The 13,763-nt window shown below is 41.1% G+C and overlaps 1 protein-coding gene across 1 annotated transcript in view; it reads left to right on the top strand.

Moving 5' to 3' along the window:
- CELF4 (CUGBP, Elav-like family member 4) overlaps positions 1-13,763 on the top strand; it is a 741,704-nt gene that overhangs the window by 658,802 nt on the left and 69,139 nt on the right. The window contains 1 exon segment of the mRNA XM_010007136.1: positions 2,838-2,917. Coding sequence (XP_010005438.1) covers positions 2,838-2,917 — 80 coding nt within the window.

Raw genomic sequence — 13,763 nt, 5'->3', positions numbered from 1 at the left:
ACAAAAAGCCAGCAGGACCCACAGGTATGCACAGCTGCCCTCTGGACAGCCTCTTTCCCCCTCCTTTTCTTTTTTCCTCCATTCAGCACCTGTCTACTTCAGTAACTCAGAAAGTAAAGAATTCCCACAGCACTGGAAGTTCCACAAGAGGAGTCTTAACATCCTCTACAATTACAACCTTAGGTCCTGACTCTGCAGTCTCTTCTAAGCTGAAAGGATAGAGCAGCTCTATAATCTGGAGATAAGGAAAGAAAAAACATTTGAGCACGTGTATCTCCCTGTTCAGCACACGTTATGTATCTCAATATCCCTTCAAATTGCAGCTCTGCTTCTGCCAATGTGACACCTTTGCTCTGAGGAGAGTGGCATGACTCACATCCTCAGCTCATGAGGTTCTGCAGTGAGTTCTGGTGAAAATGAGAGAGTAGAAGACTGCATGCACATTTGATATTGTATACTCCAGCTATCCCATTTAACATGCAAAAAGAAGGGAAAAATATGCTGGGGTCTCTGCTGTTACCTTACCACCATATACCTGTGAGAGATGATTTTTAACTTGTTCTGCTACCTCAAAACCTACTGGAAGCAGTAGAAGGGATTTTATTAGCATCTTAGGCATTAAGGAGCTGGGTCTCTTTAGCTTGGAGAAAAGGAGACTGAGGGGTGACCTCATCAATGTTTACAAATATGTAAGGGGTGAGTGTCAGGGGGACGGAGTTAGGCTTTTCTCACTGATGACCAGTGATAGGACAAGGGGTAATGGGTGTAAGTTGGAGCATAGGAGGTTCAAGGTGAATACCCAAAAAAAATTTTTTACTGTGAGAGTGACAGAGCCCTGGAACAGGCTGCCCAGGGAGGTTGTGGAGTCTCCTTCACTGGAGACATTCAAAACCCTCCTGGATGCGTTCCTGTGTGATGTACTCTAGGTGACCCTGCTCTGGCAGGGGGGGTGGACTAGATGATCTTTCAAGGTCCCTTCCAACCCCTAAGATTCTATGATTCTGTGATTAAACTAGACAAATGCCTGCTGCTCCCTTCATTCTCATCTTTATCCAGCTCCACTGATCTGTCAGATTCCTCATCACAAGGGTGAATTTCACCTGAAGAGGGTGAAGCCTTCAACATGATAGCAGTGCTGCAGCCAAAAATCCTGCTCTAAATGCAATGGGTGACTGGATATGGAGAGCTTTTCTATATTTGCTAATCAGCATCTTCTTTTTAGAGGCAGAAAGTACAAAAGAATCTCTGCAAATAATTAAACACCCTAATTCTGGATTATCTCTGATTAATGAAGAGGAAGGTGCAGTATCTCAGGAGCCCGGGAATGCTGGGCTGCGATTATGTCATAATTGATCCCTGTTGTTTCCAGCTGAAGTTTATCTATCTCATTTTCTCATTATTGTCTCCTCTCAACTCCTTATAAATTAGATCCAACTATTAGCAACAATTGTTGTGTTTTCCTTTAAATACAGCCTACACACAGTGCTGTGGGGATAATGCAAAATAAAGGGCTCCAAACTGTAAGCTAGTTTCATATGTGTGCATAATTTTAAAAAGGGCCATTGCTGCTATTTCCAATCTAACTTCTCTCAGCCTGCAGGGATGGTTTCTAGGGACTTTTGGGGTTTATTCTTCTAGTTTGCAAGTGTGTTCTAAGGCTGCAGTTTTCACCCTGTATGTATCCACAAGGCTGTGTGGACCTTATAAAGATGCTGCTGCATTGTCAGGACTGGCATCCCCTGCACAATGATCTGCACCCCTTTAGGGAAATAGCTGGGGCTTTGCAAATTGATTAAAAGCTCAAAAGTCTTTGGTAGTAATAGAAAGAGTAATAGAAGAGGAAGGAAGTGAGAACTTCTCAGATCTCTCCCAGTCTGTTCCAAAAAATGCCTTAGCCTATGCCTTACTCTTTGTCTCTCTGAGTCAGTTTGCTTGTAGTTAAGAGTGTTAATAATACTTTCCCTCACTCTACTGGTGCATGTGACCCTTTGAAGCATTGATAATTTCTGCACTCCAGCACATCTACATAAATGCACCTGTCTGACCCAAAACCTTAGTAAGAGCTCAGTATGGGATTCCTCACATGGTATCACAGGCTGGAGAAGCACTGCCTATGTATCTCTACTGTCCAGAGGAGAACACCTATGCAAGCACCAGCTCTGCAGCTCTAGAAGACTAAGATTCACATTTTGGTGGTGGCAAGATGGCAACCATCACATGCAGATCTCTCCCACCCTTGCCTCTTCACCAGATGCTCTCTAATGTTTTGTAAGAACAAAGCTGCTTGGAGCCAAGATAAGCTCTTAGCATTGGATCTCTAGCATACAATGATACGATAAAATACCTTCTGGAGTAACCCAAATGCATTCTATACAGCTGTCCTCTATGGCTTGTAATATGTACATGCAGACTTCTGATAACTTTTACACAATTCCTTACTATTTCTCATAACACCAGAGGGAGGAGCATTCAGTATTTAGTCCAATGCAAATAATAGGAAATTAATTTTCACCCAATAAATTGTAAAATTTTGCAACATTCTGCAGTAGAAAGTTGTGGAGGACAAAATGTAAGTGGATTCAAAATGTACTTGCTGAGTTTGTGTCCATCAGTGCCCATTGCAAGCAATGTGGAAATTCTGGATGTAACTTTGCCTTAAGTGGTCCTTGTGCTGCTGCTGATTGGACTTTAGAAAGGGGTAACCAGGAACACATTTGCTTTTTAAGCTTTCTTCACAAGCATTTTTATTGGCCAGTTCTGAGGACAGGATACTCAGCTAGACAGACTTTCATGGTAGCTATACAACCTTTCTTACATTCTGCTTTTTCCACTTCCAGGGTGTGCATTTGTGAAATATTCTTCACATGCGGAAGCCCAAGCAGCCATCAATGCCTTGCATGGCAGCCAGACAATGCCGGTGAGTAGCTCCGTAACACAGGCCAGTGACCATTGGTCCAGCCTTTGCTGCCCTGCGGTCTGACTGGGGAGGAAGGATGATTTTTCTCTGCAACTCCTCTTCCAGGAAAGATGAATAACATCTCAGGCATGCCAGGCCTTGGGTGTGTTTAACTCATCAGTAGAAAGGCTAGGATGCCACTGCCATTTCACACAGGGGCAGAACCCCAAAGTGTACCGTGTTTGGCTACCAGCAATTCTGATGACCTGAAAAAAAGACATATGGTTCAGTGATGCCAAAAACATTGGGTCAAACTCACCATGAGTCTAAGCTTTCAAGTTTCAGAGGGATGAGTCAAGTAAAAAATTGTGTCTAAGGGTTTCTTGGTTTTCTCTCTGCAAAGAGTCTCAGCCTCTAGGTGAAGGATGAAGAACTTTTTGCCAGCATTCAACAGAGAGCAGCATGTTCAAATAATGGCACTAGAAGCTAGACACAGATCACACAGTGATGGGAGCCTCTCACTGCTACTACAAATGTGCCTGCCTAGGCATAAATGTGGCCCCACATCTGAGTTTTGAAAAACAGTCAGAACAACTACTGTATCTTCCAGGAAACACTTGAGGGATGACTTCACTTGGATTAGATTCTAGTAATGTGGAGGTTTGAGCCTGATAGTTCAGGAAAGTGGAAGTGGAAATGTATTTTCCATGAAAAATTATATTTGTACACCATCACACAGACCAAGAGGAATGTAAGGTGTTCCACTGTCAGCAAGGAAAGACAGTATGGTCCAAAATGTTTAGGTTTATTATAATAGTATATTATTTTTATTACTAATTATTCACAGTGTAAATCATGAAAGGCTGAGGAGTATGCCAACAACTTGGAAAGGATACAGGAGAGGTCAATTTAAAGGATTTAGGAGTGTAAAATCTCCCTTTCAGTAAGAGACTGTAATGTAAATTCATGAATTTATCCAAATAAGTTGTAAATGGAGCTAGCAGATTGTCTCTAGGCCTTTGCAGAGACAAAAATGAAGAATTTTACAGGGGAAAAGGTTTCTAAAAATAACAAATCATCAAGATCTAATTTTTTTTTAACCCTATCTTAGACAAATCAGTTTAAAAATGGTACATGTTTACCAGGGACACTACTAAAAAAATCTCCTTAAAGATGAGGGTCTCAATTTTTTTAAGTATTACAATACTTTTAGGAGTCTTTTCCTGGAAGCTTTTTTTCCAACAAAAAAAGAAGTTGACATCACATAGTGAAATACCAGGGGTATTATTTCTGAGACAGGTCAAATAGGTACTTTTAATTACTTTCTTTTGAATGTTGACTCAAAGTGATTGTGTCTATAGACTGACATTAGGATTTGTTGTTCCATAGGGTGTGGTTACTAAAATGTATAATAAAAATTCAGTCCCCGTCCCCAGAGTATTACGAACTCATGTGACAGAGGTGTGAGGAAGACAGGAGAAAACATGTAAAACCCAAGGGAAGTGGAAAATTTTGCCTACATCAAGTATATAAAAAATATCCTTATCCTCTCCCATCACTTGTCCTTCCTACTTTCAGAACATTTTAGATAAGAAAAAAAACCTTACCTTTCTACCACTTGAGGGAAAATTTCTGTTCCATCCTACTGACTACAATTGACTTTAGAATGTGCAAAACAGTGAAGAATATGGCCATTTCGTAAGTCAGATTTTTATGGGGCCGCTGATTTACTTGGCTTAAATACATGCCATAGAAAAGTTTTTGAATAACTAGATCCTGAGCATCTCAAAAGTGTCACAATTTAATCATTGCTAGATGCACATCCCAGCCTCACAATTAAGTTTCCATGGCTTGACAAGTTTCCATGAATTGGCTGAAAATGAGCAGCAGCCCATGTAAGTACCCCTATTTTACAGGAAAGGCAAGTAGAAAATTATTAATTTTATCCTCTTAATTATAAGGTATGTGGCATTGCCTTGTGTCTTGCATGAGCTACAAGCAGGCACACAGGTGGTTACCATGGCTAGTGAGGACCTGTCAAGTGACCACCACTTGATGAAGATGTGAAGTACACACTGTTTTCCCCACAGGGCCTCAAAATGCTTAAGGCACTTTGAATGAGATGGGCCAAATCCTGAAAAGACTGTGCAGCTTGTTTCAGGTCTTGGATGTTCACAGAGAAATGCAGCCACCTCGTGGTGAGATGGCAATGTAGCCCTCGTCCTTGGAAAGGAGGGGTGCCTTGCTACCATCTTCCTTCAGTCCCCCCTCCCATTCCTCTCACCATTAAGACTGGCCTCATTTGTTCGGTTCTGGTGCCAACTCAAAGTTGTTCCTGTGGTTCAGCCAATTTAAACGTCTCTTGTCTTGTCCTCGTGTACTACCAACGGGGCATCCATCGTCATTCTTGTCAGGTCTCGAGCCGTTCATTCCTGCAGCAGACTCCTGTTTCTCCACAGCTGTCAGGATTATTGCTCTACTGTGACTTCCTGTTCACACAACATATGTTGCCTAATAGTTTCAAAAGGCAACTTTCTTTTATGAAACTTTTTTTTTTCTTTTCTTTTTTTTAACCTTTCCCTGGACAGGTGCCTGACCACCGTCAGTCACAAGCCAGCTTCTCTATGCAAGGCACCTGTTTCTGCTGAGGGTCCACCAAACAGGTCTATGGCTTTCCATTTTTCACACAATCAATTACTTTTAGAAATATCTTTTCCAAAACCCTTATTTTGAGCAGGCCCAAAGTTCCTTCTGTATCTACCTGCCAAGGAGGCTTTTTAAATCATATTGCCTATCAACTCATCAGCTTTACAATAGCATTTCACTGGACCTTCATGTTCTTCTTTATGAGAGATCATAATTTTCATGTCCTTTTGCATGTATTCATAATGTATTTATAACAATTACATGCCCTGTACTTTTAGCTTTGTTTACTCTGTTTCCTCTAGTCTCTCTTTCCCATTCATGGGGGCATAAACAGGTCTTTCCTCCTTCCTCATCAAAACATTGTCACTAGCAGCCTTATCCACCAACACAAATTCAGCTACTATTTCTGTAGTGACAGATTGCAGATCTAGGTTCTCTACTGCAGGAGTGACTCTTGTCCAGCCTAAATCTTGGCCTGTCTTTCTAGCATCTCCAAGTGGGTGTCTAGCTGTCAAATCAAACTCAGTATGTATAAAACAGAGCTCTTGAACTTTTTCTCCCAAACCCTGTCTTTTCTCTCTTCCACTTCCATTCTTATTCACTGTGGACAACATTATCATCCTACCTGTCAGTCATACTCCTACCTAGGCATCATCTTCAGCTTGATTTTCTCCTTCTCTTTTTGTCTTCTTATCTGAGCAAGAGCCAAATTTTGAAGAGTTGTTCTGTACAATGCATCTAACACATCTAAGATATTGCCTTGTCCGTCCACCCACACAGAATAAACTCTCCTCCACACTTCATCACACATACCTAAAACATAGCAGCCTTTATCCAACCCAGAAAGTATAAGGGGTTAGAATCTATACTACTGTTGCACCTTTTTCACCATCTCACCCACAGTGTCACCTCAGAATTTCCTTTGTTATGAATTAATTCCTGGAAGGGATGGAGCTGTACTGTTATCTGCATATTCTACAGAGGTGAGAAGTGAAGAGTGTGATTCATTTTCTTTAGCTTTAGCAGTCCAAAATCTGTTCTAAACATCTGAAAGAATTCCTACAGAAAGGAGAAACAGTAATTTCTGCAGATTTGTGCATGCTTCCCTTTATTTATTTGTGCTAGAATGGTCTAAATCATCTTTTGGCCATGCCTGTCCCTTCCACTAATTATAATGGAGATCTCCATAATGACATTAGACTGAATCGCTGAGGTGGGACTCTCACCTACTTTGAGATATCCAGCATCTAAGGAACTATGTCTGACTTTGTCATCCGTTTGTCATCTAAGTTTCAATTGGAATCAATAGAGAGAAAAAGATACCTTGAAGGAATTTCATTTTACAGAAATAGATTTTGAACCCTGTCAAACCAAAACCCAAATAGAAGTGTGGGGTTTTTAGATAATTTTAGGTGTTGCATACCTATGGTCTGCCAGTTCCAAAATAGTGATTCTTTACCTCAAGTGCAAATCAGAAAGGAAAAATACCCATACTGCTTAAAATAAAAAGCTAAAACTGCTTCCTGCAGATATCTCAGAGTCTGTCATTGCCTTTGTTCACCAGTGATACACCCTTGCCACCCTGAAATCCCTTCTGCAGCCCTTGTCACTGTCACGAGTAATCTTGCTGGAGCTGAAGATCTGGGATTACTCTGTACTAGCTAACATTAACCACCAGCAATTCAGATATTAAAGCTGTTCCCTTGGCCTCCTGTCTTATGGTGATTCCTCCCACATAGCTCAGACATGTAGTATAAGATTGCCTGACGGAGCCAGGGAGGCATTTGCCTCCCATTGAGTGTGCAAGGATTGGACACCAAACCTCATGTCCAAGGCAAGGGAAGACGAATCCTGTTCTGGGTGTTTGGTGCCAAGTTAAAGCAATTTGGGATTCAGAAAGCAGACATCCCACATCTGAGTCCTCTGACTCCTGATTCATTTGGTGCATTGTGAATTGCCTCATGCACTAATTGTCAGCATTATATTCATTCTATATTAGTTTTTTATTAATTAAATCCAAGGCCATTGTGGCTTCCAGAACCCTCTAAGGTGGCTTTTTCCACCACACAGGCCACGTCCTCCTTTTTTTTTTTACTACAGAAGTCTGAATCAGCTTGGTCAAACCACAGCATTTCTTCTGCATCCAGGCATTAGCATCCCAAGTCTATCTATGCCTGGCTGAACATCTTCCATGAAACTTACTTTTTTGGATGGAATCCTTGGCCTTGTGAGAAGAAAAGAAAATGTGAGACTTGGATACAAGCACTCAACAGATGTCTACTTTTCAGAGAAAGATTTAACTTAGTTGAACTTAAAAAAAAAATTTATATATATATAGTGTACTGCAACCCAGAACTTCGTTAACATGGGAACTTCCATTTCAAACTTTTTCTGTGCACCTCTTATCAACACAAATTACAAAAGAACTTCAAATCTCTGTTCAAGAACTACTTGTATCAAACTATCCCATTATTGCAGTGTTCTCAGGCAACAGACTGACTACATCTCTAATTCTTGTATGTAATTTTTATGCATTAATTAAGAAAAGATGAATGACACCGTATTTTGAACAAGGTTGGCTTTCAGCCTCCACCCACCATGTTTTTTGGAAGACTACTCATAGTACCAAAATTCTCAGCTGAACACCATTAACAGTCAGGTGAAGAGAGAACCTTCTTCACTTACATAATGGCAAGAATCTACCCTCTCATACCATAAGAGATTTTTGTTATTAATCAAGCTGGATCATTTTTTCACCTGTATAGCTTACCAAGTGCGAGTGATTTAAATACGAGATTTCCAAAAAGTGCCCCAAGAAACAAGTGTCATTTCCAGTACCTCATGTGCAGTGACCCTCTCTCAAACTAATGGAAAACAGGGCACAGGTTCTCATCTTTCTGGTGTTGGATGCTCAGGCACCCTGTCAAAGTAACCAACCTTTGCTTCTATGACTGCTATTATTATTGCTCTGCACTCCTACCGTGCAGTTACAACTTTGCAAAGCACTGTGAAGTTGCCTTCAGACACAGCCCCATTACAGAAACCAGCCAAACAGCTGTTATCACCCCCTGTCAACACAGCAGAGGAACATTTAGGTGAATTAGGGATGGAAGGAAAAGCATAGACAGCCTGCAGAAGGAGCTCTGAGCAGGTGGAGGGAAGAAGGAAAATAGGCCTTTGTGGGCATGATGAAGTTGTAGCCCAAGCACCTCGCTTGCAGAGTGGCAGGGAAGCGGCTGTTACTGTGCTCACACGCTGGTACCAAAGTGCTGAGTCGGCAGAAACTCCCTGGGAGGAGCAGCACGGCGGCTCTGGTGAGTGGGGGGCCACAATGCTGTAGATCAGCTGAGGTATTTTTAACAATTATTTTGATATAAACAGCTCTGAACTTGAGGAGCTCCATGTAAATGGGAAGCAGTGGGGCTTGTAATTAGATTTGTGTACACTTTCATAAATTGCTGGGAAACATCAAAGCCGTGATAGAAGGCTGTGGTGCACTTTATTTCCTTCTTCTGTTCTTCTGTTAATTGAATGGTTGATGTGTGGATAGGAAGTGTTGGCTTCGCGGAGTACTATTTACAGACCCGCTGACATCTGCACTGTGAAAATTAACAGGAACAGAGCAGCCTCTGTCACAGAGCTTCCCATGAGGGACTTGCTTCAAATTGGATCATTTCTTTCATAGGAGAAACTTTCCTCATCTCTCCTCCCTTCTTCACAAATATGCACACACATCCAGCTGTGCACTCCCCTTCTCCCTTCAGGCTCATGGCAGCCTTCAGTGCTTGGAAGGAGAGTTTGTCATTTAAAAAAAGTTGGAGGAGTTTGACTGCAGTTCAAAACCTGTAGCTCATTCTGCTTCCAGCAAGACACGTCTTCATGAAGTAAACCAAATCTGTGATCTGTGTGTGTGGAGCCACAGCTTCATGTTTGCAGGTGTCACCTTAACAAGAAATGCTCTTCCCCCTCTTAGAAACTCTAGCAGCCTTCCTGTCAGACTGCAGCTGCTGGAAATATGGTTATTGTTGGTCATACATGGAAGTGCTTTATGCTAAGCATCATATAAACCTCCTTCAGGAAAGTTCCCATACTCAGCAGTTTACCAACTGAAGGCCAGGGTTGACACGGCTGAATTACTAAGTGTTGGTCAAAGAATAAAACTTTAGGGTCGTCTGTAATCTTGTAATCTACACTTCCCTTAAAGCTGCTAAGAGACACTAGGCCCTCAAAGAGACATCTGATGGTTTATGATAGATAGCCAAAATGGCTGCAATTAGGTCATTCAAATGTACCCCTAACAGAGAAGTCACAAGAGATAAGCAAAAGAAAAGCAATGCAGTGCCACTGGAAATTAGCTGGTCTTCAGTATATTTAGCCAGTTTGTCACCAGACCCACAGTAGTTATTGCTCTTGGTCCCAGTAGAAAAGTAATAACCAGTGGATATCTACCTGAGCAGTTAAAACTTAATATTTACTTATATCTAGAAAACTTATAATTAAGCAGATAAAACTTTAAGCCATTCGTCCACCACCTCACTTACCAAGGGTGTCTACAAAATATTCAGGTAACATGAACCTTAGACAAACCCATAATACAGAAAACATCTAAGCAGAACATGATTCGGAACATCAATTAGCCAACAAAATTTCTCTTTAGATTTTAACATGGATTCAAGTCCTCACTTAATAAAAGCCACCTTGTGACAGTCAGAAAAGAGCTAGGGAGTCACAGATTGCCTCAGGCTGTCAGGGTAAACAGGAAATGGGAAACTCGTTAGACTTTTGTTTTGTATGAACAAAGAAACACAGAGGGGGGATTTTTCAACAGTAACTCCAAATGAAAGTTGTTGGGAGTCCCACATCTGAGTGCCCTTCATGTCTCACAGTTGAATTTGCCCTGAAGTTACTTACCCAACATCACAAAGTGTAGGGGAGAATGGGGTATCAACACAAGTCTATCTATCCAATTGATGCAGAAGCCTGAGTCTTCATTTTACACTGTTAATGCTGAAGAAGCTGATATGAGTATTCAGATGCCAACTCAGATCCATTTTTTTTCTCTTCGTTGTCAATCTTCTGGACTCTAAAGACCATGCAGTGCCTCTGTAACACAGAGGCTGGTCTTTAACTCAGAGTAAGACACAGCGCTCCGGTCCCTTCTATTAAAAAAATAATAATACATTAGGAATCCATTAAGAACTCACGAGCAGCAGGCTGACCCTGCTTCTGATAATGATTTATTTTTCTCAATATATGCTACACCATTTATGAAGTCATATGTTGTCATTTGGGATTAAAAGAAAACAACAGATGTGTAATACCTAGATGTTACTTTGCAGTTGTTTCTTCCATCAAAATCCAATAGCTCTTCATAGTTCAGCCTCACTTTACTTTACTGGCTCAAAGGAGATTAAGGTCCATGGACCATCCCACCCCAGTGCTGTCGCCAAGACAGTTGATTCTACAACCTTTGGGACAACAGTTTGCCAATGTTACAATAATTTCCTTTAATTTTTCTATTAAAAATAATGCCATAGGACCATGTTCGCTGCCTTCCACTTGTTCCATAAATGAACTAATAAATCACATATTTTTGAGTCCCTGAATAGAAACCCAGGCAACCCTGCTGCCTGACAGAGGGTATGAAACATTCTGGCACCAAAGATGGCCTTTCGTTTTCTAGTCACACCTCTGTAGCTACACAGGCATCTGGCAAGACAACGAAGAGACCTGTGGGATTCACTTTCTGTCGTTCCTGGGCTTCTTCTCTTTCTCCAGACCACAACATTTATTACCTCCAAATGAAAGGGATGATTGCTCATGAGCCTCACAGCCTCACTCTAGACAAAAGTTATGGATCTCTTTGAGGGTTCAAGGGGAGCTGGGAACTAATCAACAGCCATGGAGGTGGCTGGGGGAAGGCAGGAGTAGACCCATGTCACTGCCAAGCATTGCCCTAGTCCTGTTGCCAGCAGTAGCCCCAGCAAAGCTAGCTGCCTTGAACACTTGTCTCATCTGGATGAGATTAGGACTTGCAGAGACTGAAATAATTCATTAACACTGACCTTTGTGGGATGTCAGAGGCATTGACAAGCCTCCAGCCTGAGAGGCATAACATCCTTCCTACCAAGGAGTGGTGTTCCCAGCCTACTGGAGGGAGCTCTACCAGACATCTCCATCTTCCTCTAATAGGATGTGCATTTCCCACCACAGAGAGTAATGAATGTCTTTACCTCTCTGTTCACTTTGGAGATGTTTCTTTCTCTCCTCCTCTTGTCTTCCTCTTTCTTTTGCTCCAAACCTCATTTACATCAGTGGGATCTTCCCTTTGATTTAAATGGGCTCTGGATCAATATTAAATCACTAGATGCTTCTCCTAGTTTCCCTTTAATCCACTCCTTCCCAGTTTTGTGATCTAGATTGACAGCACACATTCTTGTAAGGAAAAAAAATAAATATTTTAGTAATTGTAGATTGCTGTCCCTATCCTGAATACAGCCAGCATTAAGCCATTCTGTAGCTATCATCCAAACAGATTTGCAGAAATCAAAATTACTTTTTAAAGGGTAAAGATATAGGGGTAAGATAAAGGGTAAAACAATAACTTTCAGATAAGGTACTCAATTGAAGTCCACACAAATGCAAAGCATCCTACAAGGCACCAATGACTTTTGCCTCAGAGATGCCCCTGCAAGTGAAATCAGGTAGGGCAATATACTTGACTTCCCACCCCGAGGGTCTGTATGATTGATACTCACAGGAGTAGTGGTTGTTACGTCTCACGTAGCAGTAAGAAGACAGATTTCAGTCATTGTGGAGTGAAATGCAGTAAGAGCAGATTCTTTAGCATGAACTAACTTTTTGTTCCACTAAAACCAGCAGAGTTTTACTGGGTTTACATTGTATCATATTTTCAGTTGACCACCTGTTTCACAACACTAAAGCATGGGTGATACCTCCCTGCAAGCAGAATTATTTATCAATTAATGACCCTGTGGATGCACACATCTTGAAGATCTTTAACTTAAATATGTTGCAAAAATACAAACTCTCCTTACAATCCCAATCAGGTAAAATGCTTTACACCATCGTAGCCTAGAGTCATACACCATGACAGTGATCTGGGCTGTCTAGTCATGTGCAGCGTGTTTGCAGCTCAGTGCTGCTGAAATGTTCTTTTATGTCACATATATGGCTGGAATATCTGTACCCAGCTTGCCAGCTCTTCCTCAACATCTCTTTCTCTCCAAGTCATCTTAGGCTGTTCATATCCACATCCTGAACTGCCAAGGAAGAATGGAGATCATGTGATCAGTGTCCCAAAGATTCAGGAGCTCCATACTTGGTTGTGATTCTGCCTTGCTGTGACAATAGACAATTTATTTTATGGCTCTGAAATAATGCCACTTCCCTTATTTTCAACCTTGCCTGTTTAGAGAGAAGAGATCATTTAAGATACTAGCTTTCATGGGGCTCTATGCTGCATCTAACAAAGATTTTATTAATGGTAATAATAATTTGTAAAAAAAGTCTATCAAGTCATCATTTGTTGCTGTAAGAATATTTTCAGGGAAAATTTTTACTAAATACAGAACTAAACATACCTTATCTTCCAAACTATGTTCCTCTTAGTGGGAAAAGGAAACCCATAACATTTTCTTTCAATTTTGGATTTTACATTTTTCTTCAAGTAGACAGAAAAGAATTATATATTGCTTACATATTCCTAAATAGCAGATAAGAATTTCCAGTCTACTAGTATAACAACACTTTCCACTTCATAATGCATTAAGGAAGACGAATGATTCTGAGAGGACTTTTATCATCCATAGACTGAGCTAAAAATTGCAGAGCTGCTTGAAGAACTCTGCTTTGAAGTTTAGGTTGTTTGGATATCTGGCTTTGATTTGAAGGGCATACTAATACCTGGGTTATATATCGAGTTCTTTTTAATTAGAATTGGGTACAGTGCTACCAGGAGTCAATGATTCTGTTGCCCTGCGGAAAGCAATAACTTTAGCTCAGAGAGACACCTGCTAAATGTTGTACGGGCAAGTAAAACCTAAATCAAGCTTCCACTCCAAATAAATTACAGGGTCAGAGACCTGTGAAGGAAAGTACCTGCAGCAACTCTCTCTGCTTAGACATTGCATGAAGAATCCCCTCTACCGACGGAGCAGCATTATCAAAGGGTCTGTCACTCCAGCCCTGGATGAATGTC

Source organism: Chaetura pelagica, unplaced genomic scaffold, assembly GCF_000747805.2.
Source record: "Chaetura pelagica isolate M959 unplaced genomic scaffold, ChaPel_1.0 scaffold548, whole genome shotgun sequence".
Lineage (NCBI taxonomy): Eukaryota > Metazoa > Chordata > Aves > Apodiformes > Apodidae > Chaetura > Chaetura pelagica.
The sequence above is the reverse complement of the archived record's forward strand: the minus strand, read 5'-3'. Positions and strand labels throughout refer to the sequence as shown.